This window comes from Tachyglossus aculeatus, chromosome 1 (assembly GCF_015852505.1).
Source record: "Tachyglossus aculeatus isolate mTacAcu1 chromosome 1, mTacAcu1.pri, whole genome shotgun sequence".
In the NCBI taxonomy this organism is placed as follows: Eukaryota; Metazoa; Chordata; class Mammalia; order Monotremata; family Tachyglossidae; genus Tachyglossus; species Tachyglossus aculeatus.
Genome location: NC_052066.1, coordinates 51,438,442 through 51,463,156, shown reverse-complemented (window position 1 = coordinate 51,463,156; position 24,715 = coordinate 51,438,442). Strand labels below are relative to the sequence as shown.

The following is a 24,715-nucleotide window of genomic DNA, read 5'->3' as shown; positions in this document are numbered from 1 at the left end:
CGGCCCCGCCAATTGTCAGCTGTGTGACTTTGGGCAAGTCACTTCTCTGGGCCTCAGTTACCACATCTGTAAAATGGGGATTAAGACTGTGAGCCCCCCGTGGGAGAACCTGATCACCTTGTAACCTCCCCATCGTCATCATCATCAATCGTATTTATTGAGCGCTTACTGTGTGCAGAGCACTGTACTAAGCACTTGGGAAGTACAAGTTGGCAACATATAGGGACAGTCCCTACCCCACAGTGGGCTCACAGTCTAAAAGGAGGAGACAGAGAACAAAACCAAACATACTAACAAAATAAAATAAATAGAATAGGTATGTACAGGTAAAATAAATAAATAGAGTAACAATGCTTTGCACATAGTAAGTGCTTAATACATGTCATCATCATTATTATTATTATTACTTGAGATAGAAAACAGCATCCCTTTTCACAAAGAGTTCATAATTTAACAGACCCATGCCCCAGGTGCATTTGCAACCCGTGAAATTCAAGCAGTGGTACTCAGTCGTATGGTTCACATTCCAAGTAGGAATATGCCTATACCAGTATGAATGCACAGTTGTCCACAGATGTACCTCAGTGTGATGCAAATATAAAAAACACTGTATTTGACACGTGCTTTTTCTGGTTTAGTTCTGGGACTTTGACTCAAAATTTTCACTTATTTGTTCCCAACATCACCATTAAGTTTTCAAGAAATAGCTAGTTTGATCTTCATCTTTTTTTTTTAACGACATTTATTTAGTGCGTACTTTTCTCCCTTGTTTCCCCCAAAGCTGATCTGAGGTGATAGGAGCCCTACTGAGAGCTCACCTCCTCCAGGAAGCCTTCCCAGACTGAGCCCCCTCCTTCCTCTCCCCCTCCCCATCCCCCCACCCTACCTCCTTTCCCTCCCCACAGCGCCTGTATATATGTTTGTACAGATTTATTACTCTATTTAACTTGTATTTTACTTGTACATATTTACTATTCTATTTTGTTAATGATGTGCATCTAGCTTTACTTCTATTTATTCTGGTGACACCTGTTCACATGTTTTGTTTTGTGGTCTGTCTCCCCCTTCTAGACTGTGAGCCCGTTGTTGGGTAGGGACCGTCTCTATATGTTGCCGACTTGTACTTCCCAAGCGCTTAGTACAGTGCTCTGCACACAGTAAGCGCTCGATAAACACGAATGAATGAATAGGAGTTTCTGAACAGTCTCTGTGCCAGAGCTCTACGTGCTCCTGAGTTTGAAATCACCAAATGATGAGTATTTTACTGCAGTGCTATTTCTCAGCTGATGGTAGTGTTGTCTAGTGGAAAGCGCTTAGGCTGAGGATTGGGAGACCTGGGTTCTGGTCTTGGCTCTGCCATCTGCCTGATCTGTGACTTTGAGCAAGTCGCTTAGCTTCTCTACCTCAATTTCCCCATCTGTAGTATGGGGATAAGGTATCTATCCTTACCCAGTCATAGAGTGTGATCCCCATGGGGGAAAAAGACTGTCTGAAATTATCTTGTATCCTCCACAGTGCTGGGCACATAGTAAGTGTTTTAGTAAATGTCATTGTAATTGTCTTAAGTATCTAGAACTGACCTTTGTAATTTTCATTTGCTTAGGTAAAGGTGTACAGAAGGCAATCTTTAGTACCTATGTGACCTTGGGCAAGTCACTTAACTTCTCTGAGCCTCAGTTACCTCATCTGTAAAATGAGGATTAGGACTGTGAGCCCCACATGGGACAACCTGATCACCTTGTATCCCCCCAGCACTTAGCTTTGCACATAGTAAGCGCTTAACAAATGCCATTATTATTATTATTATTATTATTACCTAGGGTATCATTTGTTTTTTTTTTAATCACGTCTTTTTGTTCTCCCTTTCTTGAAGTTAATACGTGAATGGGCATTGCTGTTTGGCGAAAGAAGGGTCTCTTCGTTCATTTTGAACCGGCCGTATTGAAACTTCAGCGGGGTCAGTCAGCGGCCTAAAGAGTATAGAAATTGCAGAAGTCCAAAGTTCTCCCTTTCCACACTCCCACAATTTTTGTAAACTCCACTCACCCTCCCTCTCAATCTTCATTTTTCCAGGCATAGTAATCTCAGTCCTTTCCATCGTATTCCAATGATGGCTTCTCCTTTGCTCAGTTTAATTGTTCGCTGAATCTTTTCTAGCTCATAGACGTTCCTAAAATGTAACTGGAATTATATGTAGTATTCCAAGAGAGATGCTTTGATTTGGGTTAGTTTTTTTAAAAAAATATATTATTTATTTTATAGTGTTGTTTTTTTTTGTTTGATATTTGCTTTCTCTGATCCCAGTGTCTTATTGACCCATCGGGCTATTGCAGCACATAATAACAGTATGATAATGATAATGGTGATAAGTTATAAGTTAATAATAATAATTATCATTATATAATTATAAAATAATAATAATAAGTTAAGCACTTATGTGCCAGGCACTGTACTAAGCGCTGGGGTGGATAAAAGCCAGTTGGGTGACACAGCAGGGCTCCCAGTCTCACTTCCCATTTTACAGGTGAGGTAACTGAGGCCCAGAGAAGAGAAGTGACTTGCCCACGGGCTCACAGCAGACAAGTGGTGAAGGCGGGATTAGAACCCATGATCTCTGAATCCCAGACTGCGCTGTATCCACTGCGCCATAATACTTCCCATTAAACACATTTAAGGGAAGAATTGGCAGTGACTCCACGCTCGGTCACCCTGTAAGGGGGATTTGGAGTAGTTTTCCCTTGACCTTGCTGATGTTGGGGAGCTCATCAAGTGCTTCTTTGCACACTTATCAGCTCATGGGACATTCCCGCAGTTAGTTAGTCCCCGTCTCTGTGATATTTCACCACACAGAAAAGATTAGTGCTAAGTGCAAGAGTGGAAATTTCATTGTACGCTGCCCAGATTGCTTTGAAATGCTTCAACCTGCCCCAGTAATCCTTAGGGAAGCACTTAATACAGTGCTAAGCGCTTAGTACAGTGCTCTGTGCTCAGTAAATACGAATGAATGACTGGACGGTTTACACACTTCTCCATCCAGAAGAATGGTCATTTATGCCTACCCCAGTGCATCTTTTGGTCAGTTTTTCTATCCAATTCTCAATTACAAAAAAAAAAAAATCTAAATCTAAATCTATCCATTGTTTCCCTTATTCACTTAGGTTTAGTGAACCATTTAAAAAACCTTGAGCACCATAGTGAGGTTTACAGAAATTAATCAGGGTTTGTTTGTCCAAGAAATCACTAATCCCGGCTCTGCCCATTGTCAGCTGTGTGACTTTGGGCAAGTCACCTCACTTCTGTGGGCCTCAGTTCCCTCATCTGTAAAATGGGGATTGAGATTGTGAGCCCCCCATGGGACAACCTGATCTCCTTGTAACCTCCCCAGTGCTTAGAACAGTGCTTTGCACATAGCGCTTAATAAATGCCATTACTATTATTATTATCCTAAGATTTATTGTAGATTCTACCTGTTTGCTCAGTATAAAAGTAAATTCACGATCCCCTATTTCCGCGTTGTTTCCTCTGAAGTCTTGAGCAGTTCCATTCAGGCACTGTCAGCTCTTCCTGCTGTACCTTACCAATCTTCTACTAAACGTACCTCGCTCTGTAACACTCTGTACCTCTCTTCCTCCCTTCAAGGCCCTACTGAGAGCTCACCTCCTCCAGGAGGCCTTCCCAGACTGAGCCCCTTCCTTCCTCTCCCCCTCGTCCCCCTCTCCATCCCCCTATCTTACCTCCTTCCCTTCCCCATTGCACTTCTATATATGTATATATGTTTGTACATATTTGTTACTCTATTTATTTTACTTGTACATATCCTATTTATTTTATTTTGTTGGTATGTTTGGTTTTGTTCTCTGTCTCCCCCTTCTAGACTGTGAGCCCACTGTTGGGTAGGGACTGTCTCTATATGTTGCCAACTTGTACTTCCCAAGCGCTTAGTACAGTGCTCTGCCCACAGTAAGCGCTCAATAAATACGATTGATTGATTAGCACCAGCCTGCTGCTCTCTCTACCGCAGATTCATCCATCCCACTGGTAGCCACTTACCCTCGTCTCCCTTCTCCTGGCATGGAAGTCCCTTCCCCTTCAGATCTGACAGTCTGCTGCTCTCCGGACTGTCTCTCTATGTTGCCAATTTGTACTTCCCAAGCGCTTAGTACAGTGCTCTGCACATAGTAAGCGCTCAATAAATACGATTGATGATGATGATGATGATCTCCTCCAAGAGACCTTCCCTGATTCAGTCCTCTATGCTCCCTGCCTTTTAAGCACTTTGATAAAGCCCTTAATGTACATATCCCTATACTCCCCTGTTTAGCCTAACCCTCATCTTTCTGTTTGTATTTAAGTGCTTACTATGGGCCAGGCACTGTACTAAGCGCTGGGGTAGACACAAGTTGATCAGGTTAGATACAGCCCATGTCCTACATGGGGTTCACAGTCTTACTCCCCATTTTACAGGTGAGGTAACTGAGACACTGAGATGTTAAGGGATTTATCCAAGGTCACACAGCAAGCAAGTGGCAGAGCGGGGATTAGAACCCAAGGCCTTCTGATTCCCAGGCCCATGCTCTTCCACGCTTATGTTTGGTTTTGTTCTCTGTCTCCCCCTTTTAGACCATGAGCCCACTATTGGGTAGGGACTGTCTCTATATGTTGCCAAATTGTACTTCCCAAGCGCTTAGTACAGTGCTCTGCACACAGTAAGCGCTCAATAAATACGATTGATGATGATGATGATGATGATGTTGCTCTAAAAACAGTTTAAAAACCCTTCTAGACTGTGAGCCCGCTGTTGGGTAGGGACTGTCTCTATGTGTTGCCAACTTGTATTTCCCAAGTGCTTAGTACAGTGATCTGCACACAGTAAGCGCTCAATAAATACAGTTGATTGATTTAAAAAACTGTAAAACTGTTTAAAAAAACAGTGTTGGATTGCACTTGTACTTGTGTGCAAATGATGACCTGCCAAAAGTCTGCAGTTAATCAGTGGTATTTATTGAGTGCTTACAGTGTGCAGAGCACAGTACTAAGCGCTTAGGAGAGTACAGTACAGCAGAGTTGGTAGACACGTTCCCTGCCCACTACGAGCTTACTCGTAGAGAAGCAGTGTGGCTCAGTGGAAAGAGCCCGGGCTTTGGAGTCAGAGGCCATGAGTTCAAATCCCAGCTCCACCACTTGTCCGCTGTGTGACTTTGGGCAAGTCACAACTTATCTGTGCCTCAGTTCCCTCATCTGTAAAATGGGGGATGAAGACTGTGAGCCCCATGTGGGACAACCTGATCAGCTTGTTTCTCCTCCAGTCAATCAATCAGTCAATCAATTGTATTTATTGAGCGCTTACTGTGTGCAGAGCACTGTACTAAGCGCTTGGGAAGTACAAGTACGCTGTTCCTCCAGCGTTTAGAACAGTGCTTGGCACATAGTAAGCACTCAACAAATACCAAAATTATTATTATTATTATTACTCTAGAGTTGACTTAACACGTTCCAGCAGGCCAGTGGGGGTTGAGGCTTCCTGGTGATGTCGACAGCCTCCCTGGAAGCACATCACTACTTAATCATCATCAATCATCAGTCGTATTTATTGAGCGCTTACTACTTAATGGAGTTTTCATAAGTGTATGATCATAGTGGTCTTTTCAGGTGCTTATTCAGTCAGTGGTATTGATTGCTTTCTTTGTGCAGTGCACAACACAAAGCTCCTCGGGAGAATATAGTAAACTAGAGTAGTTGTGATTCTTGCTGTCAGGGAGCTTATGGTCTAGTTGGGGAAGAGATCCCATGCAACTTAATTACAGAGGGGGAAGTGGAATATAAGGAATGTGGGAGTGGGGTATCAAAGCGGCTTCTTTTTAAATGGTATTTAAGTGCTTACTATGTGTCAGGCTCTGTAGTAAGCACTGGAATGGAGACAAGATAGGTCCCCCCTGTTCCCCACAGGGCTCCCAGCCGTAATCCCCATTTTGTGGATGATGTACTGAGGCCCAGAAAAATGAGGTGACTTGCCCAAGGTCACAGAGCAAGTACTTGGGGGAGCCAGGAGTAGAACCCCGGTTCTCTTACTCGCAGACCTATTCTGTCTCTATTAGGCCATGCTGATTCCCTTATTAGCCGAGCATCATTCTTAATCTTTAGATGTCTGAATACTGAATATTCTGTGCATATTATGTGTGAACTCATTCATTCATGCATTCAATCGTATTAAGTGCTTACTGTGTGCAGAGCAGTGTACTAAGCGCTTGGGAAGTCCAAGTTGGCAACATATAGAGAAGGTCCCTACCCAACAACGGGCTCACAGTCTAGAAGGGGGAGACAGACAACAAAACAAGTGGACAGGTGTCAAGTCGTCAGAACAAATAGAATTAAAGCTAATTGCACATCATTAAAATGAATAGAATAGTAAATATGTGCATATTATGTGTGAACTCATTCATTCATGCATTCAGTTGTATTTATTGAGTGCTTACTGTGTGCAGAGCAGTGTACTAAGCGCTTGGGAAGTACAAGTTGGCAACATCTAGAGAAGGTCCCTACCCAAAAATGGGCTCACAGTCTGGAAGGGGGAGACAGACAACAAAACAAGTGGACAGGTGTCAAGTCATCAGAACAAATAGAATTAAAGCTAATTGCACATCATTAAAATGAATAGAATAGTAAATATGTGCATATTATGTGTGAACTCATTCATTCATCAATCAATCAATCAATTGTATTTATTGAGCGCTTACTATGTGCAGAGCACTGTACTAAGCGCTTGGGAAGTACAAATTGGCAACACATAGAGACAGTCCCTACCCAACAGTGGGCTCACAGTCTAAAAGGGGGAGACAGAGAACAGAACCAAACATACCAACAAAATAAAATAAATAGGATAGAAATGTGCAAGGAAGATAAATGAATAAATAAATAAATAGAGTAATAAATATGTACAACCATATATACATATATACAGGTGCTGTGGGGAAGGGAAGGAGGTAAGATGGGGGGATGGAGAGGGGGACGAGGGGGAGAGGAAGGAAGGGGCTCAGTCTGGGAAGGCCTCCTGGAGGAGGTGAGCTCTCAGCAGGGCCTTGAAGGGAGGAAGAGAGCGAGCTTGGCGGAGGGGCAGAGGGAGGGATTCCAGGCCTGAATTCATGCATTCAGTTGTATTTATTGAGTGCTTACTGTGTACAGAGCAGTGTACTAAGCGCCTGGGAAGTACAAGTTGGCAACATATGGAGAAGGTCCCTACCCATCAATGGGCTCACAGTCTAGAACGGGGAGACAGACAACAAAACAAAACAAGTGGACAGGTGTCAAGTCGTCAGAACAAATAGAATTAAAGCTAATTGCACATCATTAAAATAAATAGAATAATAAATGTGCAAGTAAAATAGAGTAATAAATCTGTACAAACATATATACAGGTGCTGTGGGGAGGGGAAGGAGGTAGGGCAGGGGGGATGGGGAGGAGGAGAGGAAAGAGGGGGCTCAGTCTGGGAAGGCCTCCTGGAGGAGGTGAGCTCTCAGTAGGGCTTTGAAGGGAGGAAGAGAGCGAGCTTGGCGGAAGTGTGGAGGGAGGGCATTCAGTACAGGGCTCTGTACACAGTAAGCGCTCAATAAATATGATTGAATGAATGAGTGAATGAAATTCCAGGCCAGGGGGAGGACGTGGGCCGGGGGTCGATGGCGGGACAGGCGAGAACGAGGTCCGGTGAGGAGGATAGAGGCAGAGGAGCGGAGGGTGCGGGCTGGGCTGGAGAAGGAGAGAAGGGAGGTGAGGTAGGAGGGGGCGAGGTGATGGACAGCCTTGAAGCCGAGAGTGAGGAGTTTTTGCTTGATGCGTAGGTTGACAGGCAACCACTGGAGATTTTTGAGGAGGGGAGGGACATGCCCAGAGCGTTTCTGCACAAAGATAATCCAGGCAGCAGCGTGAAGTATAGATCAATCGAATTCAATCTTTCAGTCATATTTTTGTCAGTCAAATTCAATCATATTTATTGAACTCTCACTGTGTGCAGAACACTGTAGTAAGTACTTGGGACAGTACATTTTAACAATCAACAGACACATTCCCTGCCCACAACGAGCTTACAGTCTAGATGATTTGCTGTGTCATTTTAGGTGGCATAAATTGACCCAACTCTGTCACTGGCCCGCTGCTTGACCTCAGACCCATCACGTAACCTCTCTGGGCCATCAGTAAACTGGAGACAGGACGCTTACTCTCCTTCCCTGTTAAGATTATGAGCCCTGTATGAGACAGGAACTATCTGATTGTTTTGCATCCGCTCCAGCATTTATGCTTTGACGTGTAGTAAGTGCTTGAATCCACCGTCATAAATGCTGATCGGGGACCGGACATTTGTAAATTATAGGCCCGAGTTGGGCAAAATGTGGCTCAAGCCCAAATAAATGTTGTGTTTATTTTTTCTGTGATCCATCACATGTGCCCCGTTGTGACTTGACTGCCGCTCCTGCCCTGGCAAGCGGGCTCTGACTGACTCTCACCTGTCCCAAGCTAATAGCCACCCGTCCTCTCCTTCCCCCCTAAACATGTGCTTTTCACCATTTGCTGCCATCCCCAGAAAGTCTGCTTGCCATTTCAGTTGTTTTTCTCTCGTGTGTGTGTGTGGTTTTGTTTTGGAGACTTCTATTTTTTTTTTTAATCTTCGGCTCTGTCATGCTGTGGTTTTGGTTTGTGACTCTTCAGCTAGTGAGGCTTGGCCTCCTATACCTTCGTTAAAGCCATTAGTGAGTGATTATGGCTTCTTAATACAGTGTTTGGACTCGATATCCGTTCTCGCAAAGCTCCTTGAGGTCAGGCATCATGTCTACTAACCCCAAGCACTTAGAGCCGTCCAGTACTCTGTATGGAGTGAATGCCCAATAAATGCCATTAGTGAAAAATTAATTTTCCTACACTCTTTACATAAATATGGGTGGTGCCAGAATTTCTCTTAACTTTTTCTTTTCTTTATATTCACTCAATCATATTTATTGAGCACTTACTGTGTGCGGAGCACTGTACTAAGTGCTTGGGCAGTACAAGTTGGCAACATATAGAGACGGTCTCTACCCAACAGCGGGCTCGCAGTCTAGAAATGTGGCACATTTTCTAGAAACTAGCATTCTGACTATTTTTACATCGTCGCATACATTGCTTCTTGCGTTCCTGCATAAATTAGTTTCTCTAAGCATGGATTTTTTTCAGGCCTATAAAATCTCATCACTTTTTTTATGGTATTCAGGCGCTTACTTTGTGCCAGGCACTGTTCTAAATGCTGAGGTAGATGCAAGGTAATCGGGTTGGACACGGTCCCTGTCCCACATGGGGCTCACAGTCTTCATCCCCATTTTACAAATGAGGTAACTGAGGCACAGGGAAGTGAAGTGACTTGCCCAAGGTCACACAGCAGACAAGTGGTGGAGCCGGGATTAGAACCCAGGTCCCAGGCCCATGCTTTATCCGTTGCGTTTCAGCTCAGTTGTTAAAATTGGGTTAGAGCAAGTTGAAATTTGAAGCATTTGGATTTTTTTTTTTATGATTGTCATACAACAGCTGCGTGACAAGTGTGTCTTTGTCATAGTCCGTTCTGGCATTTGCAGTGAATCAAATCGAAAACGAATACTCAGCGTCATAGCTACCTTTTGGCAAATATAGCCATGCTAAGACGCACTTGCTGAAGTAAGGATGTTAGGAATCCAGTATCATTCCAAAGCTTGATAATATATTAATCATACAGACAAATTAAGCAAACTGCCCTGGGGTATAGGTTACCTATGGAACCTCCAGTCTTTTTACAGTAGGTAAAACAGTATCTGTGACACTTTGAAAAATGCTCTAACCTCCCAGATGTCACAAAATATTTGGTGATCATATTGAAAATTTTGAAGTTTTTGCAATTTATTTGACAAAAATGTGAAATAAACTTGTTAACCTACTATAAATTGTAAGCTTCTTGAGGACAGGTGTGCTTGCCAGTTCTGTTGTGCTTCTTGCAGGGCAGTGCACACAATAGGGACTCGATAAATACTTTTGGAGTGGATTTGTCAATTGACATTAGTCTGGTAAAGCCACCTATATAAGTAAATATAAGCTGAGTAAATTTTTGCATTCATATTCATTTTTTTCCTACTTTTTTTTCTGTTAAGCGCTTACTATGTGCCAGCACTGTTCTAAGCACTGGGGTAGAAACAGGCTAATCAGGTTGGACACTGACCATGTCCCTCAAGAGGCTTGCAGTCTTAATCCCCATTTTACAGATCTGAGGCACAGTGAAGTGATATGTCCAAGGTCACGCAGTACACAAATGACGGAGCCGGAATTAGAACCCAGGTCCTTCTGACTCCGAGGCCCATGCTCTAGTAAGCGCTTAATAAATGCCATTATTATTATTATTATTATTATTATTATTATTATTATTATCATCATCATCATCATCCATTAGGCCGCACTGCTCCTCACTGGTACTGTGCCATTACCAGTTGTATTTTTGCTTCTGTGCAATTTTGATTTGCTTCTCTCTCCATTTTACAGATGAAGAAACTGAGGCACAGAGAAGTTGGGTCTTGCCCCAAGTCACACTTTCATTCTTTTGATTGTATTTATTGAACACTTACCGTGTGCAAAGCATGGTAATAAGCACTTGGGAGAGTACAATATAGCATCATCATCATCATCAATCGTATTTATTGAGCGCCTACTGTGTGCAGAGCACTGTACTAAGCGCTTGGGAAGTACAGTTTGGCAACATATAGAGACAGTCCCTACCCAATAGTGGGCTCACAGTCTAAAAGGGGGAGACAGAGAACAAAACCAAACATAGTAACAAAATAAAATAAATAGAAAAAAAAAGAAAAGAAAAAAAAAAACCCTCTCATAGCAACCAACAGACCCATTCCTGCCCACAGAAAGCTCACAGTCTAGAGGGGGAGACGGACATTAATATAAATATTAATAAGTGGATGTATAAATAAATTACAGCTATATACATGTGTGCTACGGGGGCTGGTATAGTAGTGGCAGAAGTGGGATTAGAACCCAGGTCCTCTGACTCTGTTAGGCCATGACGGCAGCCCTTTGAATCTGGTTTCCATTCACCTTTCCATTCCCACACTGCGTAGGTTTACATATTCACATGTAGCACATCCAGCTTCTTTAACTATGCCATGAGTCGATTTTTCTAGATCACTATATTTGTTTCCCACTAGTATATGCCGCATAATAAGCGCTTAGTACTGTACTCTGCCCACAGTAAGCGCTCAATAAATCCAATTGAATGAATGAATGAGACCACACAGCATCAACTGATCAGTGGTGTTCATTGATCTCACTGTGTGCCGAGCACTATACTAATAATAATAATAATAATGGCATTTGTTAAGTGCTTACTATGTGCAAAGCACTGTTCTAAGCGCTGGGGTGGATATAAGGTGATCTGGTTGTACTACGTGGGGCTCACAGCCTTAAATCCCCATTTTACAGATGAGGGAGCTGAGGCACAGAGAAGTGAAGTGACTTGCCCAAAGTCACACAGCTGGTAAGTGGCAGAGCTGGGATTCGAACCCACGACCTCTGGCTTCCAAGCCCGGGCTCTTTCCAGTTGGAGTACAGTACAATAGAAGCCCTGCCCTAAGCTTACCATTTAGTAGCGATCCTAGACTGCGAGCCCGTTGCTGAGTAGGGATTGTCTATATCTGTTACCGAATTGTTCTTTCATTCATTCATTCATTCAGTCGTATTTATTGAGCGCTTACTGTGTGCAGAGCACTGTACTAAGCGCTTGGGAAGTACAAGTCAGCAACATATAGAGACGGTCCCTACCCAAAAACGGGCTCACAGTCTAGAAGGGGGAGACAGACAACAAAACATGTAGACAGGTGTCAAAACCGTCAGAATAAGCAGAATTAGAGCTATATGCACCAAGCGCTTAGTACAGTGCTGTGCACACAGTAAGCGCTCAATAAATGCGATTGAGCGAGTGAATGTGCTCATGGTCCAATTGTGTCCTACTCATTTTGTACCTACCCCAGACGTTAGTACAGTATTTTGCGCGTTGTAAGCACCGATTAAGTGCCACTGTTATTATAATTTGTGTGCCAAAGCCTGCCCTGGCGTAGTGACATTAACCTTACATGGACTTAAACACGGGTGTTTGTGTGTACATGAGTTGAAAGCTTTTTGCAATTGGTGGCAGTCTGCCTTTTCACATCTGCCATACTGTCTTATATTTATTTATTTTACTTGTACATATCTATTCTATTTATTTTATTTTGTTAATGTGTTTGGTTTTGTTCTCCGTCTCCCCCTTCTAGACTGTGAGCCCACTGTTGGGTAGGGACCGTCTCTATATGTTGCCAACTTGTTCTTCCCAAGTGCTTCGTCCAGTGCTCTGCACACAGTAAGCACTCAATAAATACGATTGATTGATTATATTTTGCACAGGAGAGCCGCTTTGCTCACTGTACCTCACCCTCGCCTGTCTTGCCACCGGCCTCTCACCCACGCCCTACCTCCGGGCCTTTGCTTACAGGGGGCAAAGCTCTATGTGCTCTGCACATAGTAAGCGCTCAATAAATACGATTGATGATTGATGATGATGAGGGGGCAGTTTCTCCTGGGAAACAACCCTTCACCCAGTTTTCCTATACGTGAGAAAAGCTCCGAATATGTTGGTATCATTCCAAGGGGAGGCACCTCAAGTCAGAATTCAGATCCGAGGTTTTAAGGACACCGCCATCTGGCATTAGGCTCAGCCTTGCCAATCCTTCCTCCCTGGTGTCGCCCGGATCTGCCCTTTCCTCTCCATCATCATCATCATCAATCGTATGTATTGGGCGCTTACTGTGTGCAGAGCACTGTACTAAGCGCTTGGGAAGTACAATTTGGCAACATATAGAGACAGTCCCTACCCAACAGTGGGCTCACAGTCTAAAAGGGGGAGACAGAGAACAAAACCAAACATACTAACAAAATAAAATAAATAGAATAGATATGTACAAGTAAAATAAATAGATCATCATCATCATCATCAATCGTATTTATTGGGCGCTTCCTGTGTGCAGAGCACTGTACTAAGCGCTTGGGAAGTACAATTTGGCAACAGAGAGAGACAGTCCCTACCCAACAGTGGGCTCACAGTCTAAAAGGGGTAGACAGAGAACAGAACCAAACATACTAACAAAATAAAATAAATAGAATAGATACGTACAAGTAAAATAAATAGATAAATAGAGTAATAAATATGTACAAACATATATACAGGTGCTGTCCAGACAGTCGTCATCCAGATCCAAGTTTTGGATGTATCCTGGTTAGATTACTGCTTTAGCCATCACGCTGGTCTCCTGGCATCCAGCCTCTGCCCCCCCAACACAGCCCCCATGAGTCAGTTCTCTACACAATTAATAGTGATGATGATAATAATAATAATAATAATGGCATTTATTAAGCCCTTACTCTGTGCAAAGCACTGTTCTAAGCACTGGGGAGGTTACAAGGTGATCAGGTTGTCCCACGGGGGGCTCACAGTCTTAATCCTCATTTTACAGATGAGGCAGCTGAGGCCCGGTGAAGTGACTTGCCCAAAGTCCCACACCTGACAGTTGGCAGAGCTGGGATTAGAACTCATGACCTCTGACTCCAAAGCCCGGGCTCCTTCCACTGCGCCCCGCTGCTTCTCAAGAATTTCTGATGACTTGACACCTGTCCACATGTTTTGTTTTGTTGTCTGTCTCCCCCTTCTATCAATCAATCAATCATATTTATTGAGCGCTTACTGTGTGCAGAGCACTGTACTAAGCACTTGGGAAGTACAAGTTGGCAACATATAGAGACAGTCCCTACCCAACAGTGGGCTCTCAGTCTAAAAGGGGGAGACAGAGAACAAAACCAAACATACTAACAAAATAAAATAAATAGAATAGATATGTACAAGTAAAATAAATAAATAAATAAATAGAGTAATAAATATGTACAAACATATATACATATATACAGGTGCTGTGGGGACTAGACTAGACTGTGAGCCCGCTGTTGGGTAGGGACCGTCTCTATATGTTGCCAACTTGTACTTCCCAAGCGCTTAGTACAGTGCTGTGCACACAGTAAGCGCTTAATAAATGCAATTGAATGAATAATAGTACTTGTTAAGCACTTATTATGTGCCAGGCACTGTACAGCGTGGCTCAGTGGAAAGAGCCCGGGCTTTGGAGTCAGAGGTCATGGGTTCGAATCCCGACTCCACCACATGTCTGCTGTGTGACCTTGGGCAAGTCACTTAACTTCTCTGAGGCTCAGTTCCCTCATCTGTAAAATGGGGATTAAGACTCTGAGCCCCACATTGGACAACCTGATCACCTTGTATCCCCCCACAGCGCTTAGAACAGTGCTCTGCACATAGTAAGCGCTTAACAAATGTCATTATTATGATTACTAAGTGCAGGGGTGGATACAGTTATGGGCAGAGAATGTCTGTTGTACTCTCCCAAGCACTTTGTACAGTGATCCGCACGCAGTAAGTGCTCAATAAATATGATTGAGGGAAAGAATACGAGTAAATCGGAGTCCCCGTCCCACATTCATTCATTCATTCGTATTGAGCGCTTACTGTGTGCAGAGCACTGTACTAAGCGCTTGGGAAGTACAAGTTGGCAACATATGGAGACGGTCCCTACCCAACAGTGGGCTCACGGTCTAGAAGGGGGAGACAGACAACAAAACAAAACATATAAACCAAATAAAATAAATAGAATATGTACAAGTAAAATAGAGTAATAAATATGTACAAACATATATACATATATACAGGTGCTGTGGGGAGGGGAAGGAGGTAAGGCCGGGGGGGATGGGGACAATCAATGGTATTTAGTGAGTGCTTACTATGTACAGAGCACTGTACTTGGTGCTTAGAAGATCACAACACAGCAGATAACTTCCCCACCCACTTCGGCAGGCCATTTCAGAAGAGAGCAGTCTTTATTGACTTATTTGGGAAAGACAATTTTCTCTAGCGTATCAATTACTAACCCAGTTTACTAGACCGCATCATGTTTTCTGCCTCTTCAGTACCGTTAGGTGACAGTTTGGCCGCCACGCTTTCTTGGAATAGAGGAGGGACTCTTAGATTTCAGCTTTACAGGGCCCTTCACACAACAGTGTAGACGGATCAGGGCATTCGTAGAAGACCGGAGCGGAGAAGTTCAAGCCCAGCCGACTAGCTCTACGATGAGGTCATTCCGCAGAGCAACTCTAGCTTAAATCAGCCGTGACCATTATTAAAATAAATGAAAGTGTGTGGCTCGTAGTCTCAGTGTACATTGTACAGATGAGAGAACGGAGGCACAGAGATGTTAAGTGGCTTCCCCAGGGTCACACAGCAGGCAGGTGGCAGAGCCAGGATTAGAACCCACATCCTTCCGACTCCAGGCCCAGGCTCCGTGCACTGGGATCACCAGGAGCCATCTCTTTCCTCCTCAGAAACCTCCAAGGAAGCAGAAACTCATTACCATTATCTTCAGTGGTACAGAATAGCACTGTGGTCTAGCGGAAAGAGCCCAGGCCTGGAACCCAGAGGACCTGGACTCTCATCCCAGCTCCGCCACTTGTCTGCTGTGTGACCTTGGGCGAGTCACTTAACTTCTCTGTGTCTTTTTTTCCCCCCTCTGTAAAATGGAGATTAAGACTGGGAGCCTCTTGTGGAGTACAGTGCTCTGCACACAGTAAGCGCTCAATAAATACGATTGATTGATTGTGGAACAGGGACTGTGTCCAACCGGGTTATCCTGTGCGTCCGCCCCAGTACTTAGTACAGTGCCCGGCACATAATGTTTAACAAATTTATCTGTCTTATGCCGTCGAGTCGTCTCCGACCCGTAGCGACGCCACGAACGCAGCCCGATTTGCTCGTATGCATCCCAGCATTTAGTACAGTGCCTAGCATCCAGTAAGCACTTAAATACCACAGTTATTATTACACATTATTAGTACTGGAAACTCTCCAGGTACGACCCTGAGAGGGTTTAACAAATATCATTATTATCATTACTGTTATTGTGAGTATTACACCCACTCTTACGGAGAACTCGTAGGCTCATCTCTGCCATTCAACCACATATTCAGTTGGCTTTAGAGGAGTGAAGTTTGTGAGCTGGGATATTGTGGGAATATCAAGGTAAGATAGGAAATGGGCAAGTTGTTTTCAAGCCAGCGGGAAGGAGTTTCTGTGGAGGTGGATGGAAAATCACCGGAGGTTCTTGAGTGGGGAGACGTGGACTTGGTAACAGTGGTGCTTTGGAGACCCATTTTATCATCGTCATCGTCAATCGTATTTATTCAGCGCTTACTGTGTGCAGAGCACTGTACTAAGCGCTTGGGAAGGACAAGTTGGCAACATATAGAGATGGTCCCTACGCAACAGTGGGCTCGTGTGGGTTGAGTGAGGGAGATGTCTGGGTTAAGGCCAAGGTTACAGGCTTGTGAGAAAGGGAGGATGACAGTGCTGTCCACAGTGGTGTGTAGGGATTGTCTCTGTTGCCGAATCGTTCTTTCCAAGCACTTAGTACGGTGCTCTGCACACAGTAAGCGCTCAATAAATACGATCGAATGAGTCTCTCCCAGAACACCCCACCTGTTCTGGTAGTGCATCCACAGGGTTTCCTTGGTAAAAATACAGAAGTGATTTACCATTTGCCTTCTTCTGAGCAGTAAACCTGAATCTTCGCCTTCAGCTCTCTCCCATTCCCACTGCTGGCCGGCGCGGGTGAGTTTTGACTTGTAGCCGATTGCCTTCCACTGGCTAGCCACTGCCCAAGCAAGGATTGGAATGGGTATGTCTCTGCTTGACTCTCCCTCCCGGAGGCGAGACTGGTAGAGAACTGGAAACTCTCCAGGTACGGCCCTGAGAGGGTTTAACAAATATCATTATTAGTATTACTATTACTGTTATTATTGCACCCACTCTTATGGAGAACTCATCGGCTCATCTCTGTCATTCAACCGCATATTCAGTCTGTCAGCCGGTCATGTCGTATCTTCCCTATCCGTAGAATCTCCCATTTCCTCTCCATCCAAACCGCTGCCACCCTGATCCAAACTCTTATCATATCCCACCTCAATTACTACATCTACCTCCTCTCTGGCCTCCCTGCCTCCTATCTCTCCCCACTCCAGTCCCTACTTCACCCTGCTGCCTGGATCCTTTTTCTCCAAAACCAGTATCTCCCCACTACTCAAAAACCACCAGTGGTTGCCTGTTCATCACTAATCACACCAACTCCTTTCCGTCGGCTTTAAGGCACTCAACCACCCCTTTCTTTTTACTTTACCTCGCAGATCTCCTAATGAAAATTGGCCCACACCCTTTTTTTCCTCTAACACCAGTTTTTGTTGTTGTTTTTTATGGTATTTGTTGAGCTCTTACTAAGTGCCTGGCACTGTACTAAGTGCTGGGGTAGATGCAAGTTAAACAGGTTGGACCCAGTCTATGTCCCGTGTGGGGCTCAGTCTTAATCCCCATTTTACAAATGAGGTAAATGAGGCGCAGAGAAGTTAGGTGACTTGCCTAAGGCCCCACAGCACACGTGGTGGCGTGGAATTAGAACCCAGTTCCTCTAACTCCCGGGCCTGTGCTCTTTCTGCTAGGCCACATTTCATCTATCTCACCGCTTGTCCATTGCCCGTGCCCTCCCTCTGACCTGGAACGCCTTCCCCCTTCATATCTGACGTACCACCACCCTCCCCATCTTCAGAGTCCTCCTAAAATACCTTTTCTTTTAAAAAAAAAATGGTGTTTGTTAAACTTTGTCCTGGACACTAGGCGCTAGAGTAGGTACAAACCAATCAGGTTAATAATAATAATAATGGTATTTGTTAAGCGCTTACTATGTGCCAAGCACCATTCTAAGCACTGGAGTATTCATTCATTCAGTCATATCTATTCTATTTATTTTGTTAATATGTTTTGTTCTCTGTATCCCTGTTCTAGACTGTGAGCCCACTGTTGGGTAGGGACTGTCTCTATATGTTGCCAACTTGTTCTTCCCAAGCGCTTAGTACAGTGCTCTGCACACAGTAAGCGCTCAATAAATACGATTGACTGATTGATTGATTGAGCGCTTACTGTGTGCAGAGCGCTGTACTAAGTGCTTGGGAAGTACAAATTGGCAGCACATAGAGACAGTCCCTACCCAGCAGCGGGCTAGATGCAGGGTAATCAGGTTGTCCCAGGTGGGGCTCACAGTCTTAATTCCCATTTTACCGATGAGGTAACTGAGGCCCGGAGAAGTGAAGTGACTTGCCCAAAGTCACACAGCTGACAAGTGGCGGAGCCGGGATTAGAACCCACGACCTCTGACTCCCAAGCCCATGCTCTTTCCGTTAGGCCCCATCCCTGTCCCATGTGGGCTTCACAATCTTAATCCCCATTTGACAGTTCGGGTAACAGAGAATTTAAGTGACTTGTCCAAGGTCACAGAGCAAAGTGGCAAAACCAAAATTAGAACCCAAGTCCTTCCGACTAGGCCTTGCTGCTTTTTTGCTTGAAACTTTTGCTGAGAGAGCCCTCATTTACCCACCTTACCTCCTCTGTTTTGCCTACTTATCACTCCTCCACCCCTTAAGCTTACTTCCCAAGCGCTTAGTACAGTGCTCTGCACACAGTAAGCGCTCAATAAATACGATTGATTGATATTCACCCTACCTGCAGCCCTTCAGAACTTAGGTACATATTCTTCTACTCTCCCATTCCCCGGGGTATCATTAATTTAATGTCTGCCCACCCCTGTAGACTATAAGCTCCTTGTGGGCAGAGAACGTGTCTCCCAACTCAGTTATAACTAATGGTCCTGGTTAAGCGCTCAAGCGCTTAGTACAGTGCTCTGCACTCAGTAAGCACTCAATAAATACGATTGAGTGAATGAATGCACCCCACTAAGTATTGGGGTAGATACAAGATAATCAGATAGGATACAGTCCCTGTTCCATGTGGGACTCACAGTCTGAGGGGATAGGATTATAATAATAATAATAATAATGGCATTTATTAAGCGCTTACTATGTGCAAAGCACTGTTCTAAGCGCTGGGGAGGTTACAAGGTGATCAGGTTGTCCCACGGGGGGCTCACCGTCTTAATCCCCATTTTATAGATGAGGGAACTGAGGCACAGAGAAGTTAAGTGACTTGCCGAAAGTCACACAGCCGACAGTTGGTGGAGCAGGATTTGAACCCATGACCTCTGACTCCAAAGCCCGTGCTCTTTCCACTGAGCCACGCTGCTTCTCTTAAAATGGATTGAACCTCCATTTTACAGATGGGGAAACCGAGGCTCTGAGAAGTGAAGTGAGTTGGCCAAGATCACCCAGCAGACAGGTGGCAGATCTGCGATTAGAACCCAGGTCCTCTCTCTCCCCAGCCCACTCACTAGGCCGTGGTGCTTCTACTTTCCCAGTCAATAAATGGTATTTATTTACTGCTTACTTTATATAGAGCACCACATTAAGTGCTTGGGAAAGAACAGTACAACAGAGTTGGTAGACAGTGGTGTATTGTCGTACTCTCCCAATCAATCAATCAATCAATCGTATTTATTGAGCGCTTCCTGTGTGCAGAGCACTGTACTAAGCGCTTGGGAAGTCCAAGTTGGCAACATATAGAGACGGTCCCTACCCAACTGTGGGCTCACAGTCATCATCATCATCATCAATCATATTTATTGAGCGCTTACTATGTGCAGAGCACTGTACTAAGCGCTTGGGAAGTACAAGTTGGCAACATATAGAGACAGCCCCTACCCAACAGTGGGCTCACAGTCTAGAAGGGGGAGACAGAGAACAAAACCAAACATACTAACAAAATAAAATAAATAGAATAGATATGTACAAGTAAAATAAAGAGTAATATGTACAAACATATATATATATATACCTGTATATATATATATACAGGTGCTGTGGGGAAGGGAAGGAGGAAAGATGGGGGGATGGAGAGGGGGACGAGGGGGAGAGGAAGGAGCTTAGTACAGTGCGGAGCAGAGCACAGAGTAAGAGCTCAAATAGGATTGAAATGAATGAATATTAAAAAAGTAGATACGTTTGTACATAAGTGCTGTGGGCCTGAGGGTGGAGTGAATATCAGTGCGTAAGGGGTACAGAATCATGTGTAAAAAGGGATGCAGGAGGGAGAGGGACTGGGGAAGAGCTCAGTGCAGTACTCTGCACATGGTAAGAGCCCAATAAATACCATTGCGTGGTTCAGAGTATTCAACCAGCTCTCCGTCGTACATATCCGCTCTCTTCACCAGCTATTTCCAGCTCACATTTTGTTCCTCCCAAGTGCCCTTCCTAATTCATCATCATCAGTCGTATTTATTGAGCGCTTACTATGTGCAGAGCACTGTACTAAGCGCTTGGGAAGTACAAGTTGGCAACATATAGAGACAGTCCCTACCCAACACCGGGCTCACAGTCTAAAAGGGGGAGACAGAGAACAAAACCAAACATACTAACAAAATAAAATAGAATAGATATGTACAAATAAATTAAATAAATAAATAGAGTAAAAAAAATATGTACAAACATATATACATGTATACATATATATATAATTGTGCCTCACCCTCAGTTTTCCTGCCTCTGGTCCCTAGGATAAGCTGTTCACCCAGCCTGCAGCCCCACTCCTCACCCCACCCCCAAAACCAGCTAGCCCACAAGCTATCCCCGTCTTTAGCATCCTGCTAAAATCCATCTACATACCCACCCTTAACAAACACATACTTAAATATGGGTATTTTTCATTCGTGCATAGTTATATGCTTATATATAAGCTGTTTTGTCCTGATGTTTGTGTTGGTGCTGTTTCCTGCTTATATTTTCTTCCTCTGGCTTTCACTTAATGAAAGTGTTTGTCTCTTCCCCATTAAATTGCAACCCTGAGGGCATGGGATGTTTTACTATTTATCATCTCCCAAGCATTTAATACAGTTCCTGGTGCTCAGTAAGTGCCTTTGATTGTTTCGGAGATATAGCTTGTAGGTTCTCTGTTGAGGTAATAGTGTTCCATAGGTAGCAGCATTCATTCATTCATTCAGTTGTATTTACCAGTCAATCAATCAATCGTATTTATCGAGCGCTTACTGTGTGCAGAGCACTGTACTAAGCGCTTGGGGAGTACAAGTTGGCAACAGGAAATTAGTGCGCTTTTAGTGTTAAGTCCAGATTGCAAGCCCCCACCAATCAACTGGCTTTTGAGCACTGTACTAAGCACTGGGGTAGATACATCAGGTTGGACACAGTTCATGCCCCATATGGGGCTCACAGTCTTAATCCCCATAATACAGATGAGGTAATAGGCAAGAGAAAAGTGACTTGCCCAAGATCACACAGCAGAAAAGGGGCAGAACTGGGAGTAGAATTCAGATTCTTCTGATGCCTGGGCCTGTGCATTATCCACATAGCCACCCTGCTTCTCTAATTGATCTTTTAATTTCTAACTGTTTCTACTGTTATTTTATAGAAATGTCCTCTAATCTCTTCAAATTGGTGTTCTTTATCATTTTATATTCACAGATTTAATATACATTTATAATAGTTTATTGTAAATATAATTTATAATGTATATTTAAAAATATAAATATATAAATAAATACATATAAATAAAATTAAATATGTTATGTATATAAATATATATAAATAAAATTAAATATATATATATATACATAAAATAAGGTCTTGGTTCCCGTGACCAGATTTCAGTCCTCTAGGAGTAACCCTTGTGTTTCTGGGTCTGGCTCTCAACCACCACCTTCTCTTCATCCACCATTCCAATACCCTTTGTATTGCGTCTCACTTTAGCCTGTAGTTTTTATATGTCAGTAGAAAAACTAGATCTCTAGATAACAGATGCTTCAAAGACATCAGTTGGGTATCTAACCAGATGAGAAAAATCACTGGGGGTTGAGTTAAACTGTATTATTCTGTTCCCTTAATAATAATGGTATTTGTTAAGCCCTTCAGATGTGTCAGGCACTGTTCTGTGTACTGGGGTAGATAAAAGATAATCAGATTGGACACAGTCCCTGTCCCACATAGGGCTCACAGTCTTAATCCCCATATTACAGATGAGGGAACTGAGGCACAGAGAAGTTGTGACACTTGTTCAAGTTTACACAGCAGACGAGTGGCAAAGCTAGGATTAGAACCCAGGACTTTCCAACTCAGGCCTGTGTTCTGTCATTCATTCATTGATTCATTCAATCATTTATTGAGCGGTTACTGTGTGCAGAGCACTGTACTAAACACTTGGGAAGTACAAGTTGGCAACATATAGAGACGGTCCCTACCCAGCAGTGGGCTCATAGTCTAGAAGGGGGAGACAGAGAACAAAACATATTAACAAAATAAAATAAATAGAATAAATATGTACAAATAAAATAAATAGAATAATAAATATGTACAAACATATATACATATATACAGGTGCTGTGGGGAGGGGGAGGAGGGGGAGTTAGCCACACTGTTTCCCATGTTCCATGTCCTATGTCCCTCAATCAGTAATAGTTTTCAAAAAGGAGAGAGAGATTGAGATTGTTTTGCCCAGGATGGTTTTGAAGACAGGGACTTGATCAGAAGTCAATGTCTGTGAACACTTTTTTCCACCTGTTCCCTTCCAACCCGAGGGGCATTAATTAGCAAAACCAGTAACAGAAAAATTGTATTTCTAGATTAGTTTGGAATGATGATCAATCTTCAAGCTTACGAAAGAAGTGCTGATCAACCCAGGAGAAAATCCTTACCTTTTGGCCCAAGTCTTTAAGACCTTTCAGCCAGAAGACAAATTAGCCTAAAATAATTAGTCCACCTGAATCTGTTAAACCAATTATAGGTCACCAATTATAGGTCACCAAGGTGTCTACAATAACTATTTCGTCTATTTCCCAACACCACATAATCGGGGTGGGTATTTTAAATCTATAATCCTAAAAAAGAGTGGTCAATTCCATTTTTGTCACTCTTTTTCACCCCCTTATGGTACACATAGCTTCTAACCATCCCTTTTAGTCTAGTTATAAATGTAGACTCAAAAATTTTACCGGGGACATGGTTGGTGCAGCTTGGTGCCCCTTAACCTGGATTTTTTTTTAGAGCTCCTGCTCCTGGTCTTCCTTTTCAAGGAGGCTTGGGATTTCTTCACTAATCAGGAAATAATTCCCTCCTTATTCCCCAGATTTAGATATGAAAAGAGCAGTTTTTTAATTACCTCTACCATCTCAAGGGCATCACTAGACAATCCCTTATTTTTGTTTTTTGCAGTCTCTTATGTAGCGCCGTTGATTTCCAATGTTTCCCAACCAAATGATTCATTTTGTTCAGGATTCTCTGCACACCCTCCCACCCCGCAAAAGAAGTAACAGGACTTTCTCCCCGGGGCCCCATTATGGTATATTATATTAAGGGATTGGCACTTACCACTGCATCTCAGAAACATTATTTATGGGGAAATCTATAGAACAGCCAGTGGGTTTGTATCTCTTGTCTTAATCACTATTCTTCCTCTTTCAAGGTTTCTCCTTTTCTCACTCTTAGAGAAACGTGGGTTAATTACTGTAATTTGAATTCTCATAGTGTGCATAGTCCTACTGGATGAATGCATCCACTCTGGATTTCCTTTGGCAGAGATGATGGCTTCGTTTCTGATTATACTGACCTGATTCCATGTCTGATGAAAGGCAGGGAAACGCTGTCTTAGGTATTGCCTTCGAGATGGGGCGGAGAACTTGGGGCAAACTTCCTCGGTTTTCTAGCAGTCAAACTTTGGAGCTGTTAGAGGCATTTAGTTCATCAGGGCAGATATCAAGAGTGATCACGTGGCAGAACTTAGCGATCCTTGTTTAATCCTAACATTCATTACTAAAGCGTCTAAAGGCTTTGTCTACTTGTAAGTTTTTGTGACTGACTCATAAGCTCAAAAAAACCTCTTAATTCCTAATAGCAGTGTTTATGTACGCTGAAAAGAGTACTCCTGTATAAAGGTTCCCTAAGGAGAAGTCTGTCGTAATGATTTCGAATAGTGGAAGTATGCTTTCCCACATAAATCTTGTGTCTTTTTTTTTCAGGTTTACTCAAGAGCAAATGACCAAGAACCGTGTGGGTGGTGGTTAGCTAAAGTTCGGATGATGAAAGGAGAAGTAAGTAATCATCAACGTTTGGTTGATGCGCTTTTTCTTTGGGTGCTAAGTTATGGCTCAGCGAAACCTTGCTTATAAATTGAGTATAACATTCAAAAATTATACTCTTCAATCAGTAGTAATGAACGCTCACTATGAGCCGAGCACGGTACTACGTGCTTGGGAGAATACACGACAGCATAATCAGTGGACACATTCCCTGCTCATAATGAACTTCAGTCAGTATTACTGTAGCACCTGGACTAAGGCGCCCAGTGCATATCCGTACGTAAATGCATACCACGTAGGAATTCAAGCATTGTTCCCCATTGCTTCCAATGTTCAAGTCCCAGTCAAATCTTCCCAGCCATTTAGCTATTAATACACTGATGGCCAGGATCCTGGGAAGGCAGGGTTGTATATATGTATATATATACATAGATATGCATATATATATATATATATATATATGCATATCTATGTATATATACATATATATGTATATGTGGTTATACATATTTATTACTCTTTATTTATTTATTTATTTATTTATTTTACTTGTACATTT

General features: G+C 43.2%; 1 protein-coding gene across 2 annotated transcripts in view; it reads left to right on the top strand.

Annotated features, from left to right (window-relative positions):
• Window positions 1-24,715, top strand: part of FXR1 (FMR1 autosomal homolog 1) — a 102,616-nt gene that overhangs the window by 36,194 nt on the left and 41,707 nt on the right. For both annotated transcript variants that reach the window (XM_038746342.1, XM_038746351.1), the window contains exon 4: window positions 24,097-24,168. In XM_038746342.1, the coding sequence (XP_038602270.1) occupies window positions 24,097-24,168 (72 nt within the window). The remainder of the gene's footprint in view (window positions 1-24,096; window positions 24,169-24,715) is intronic.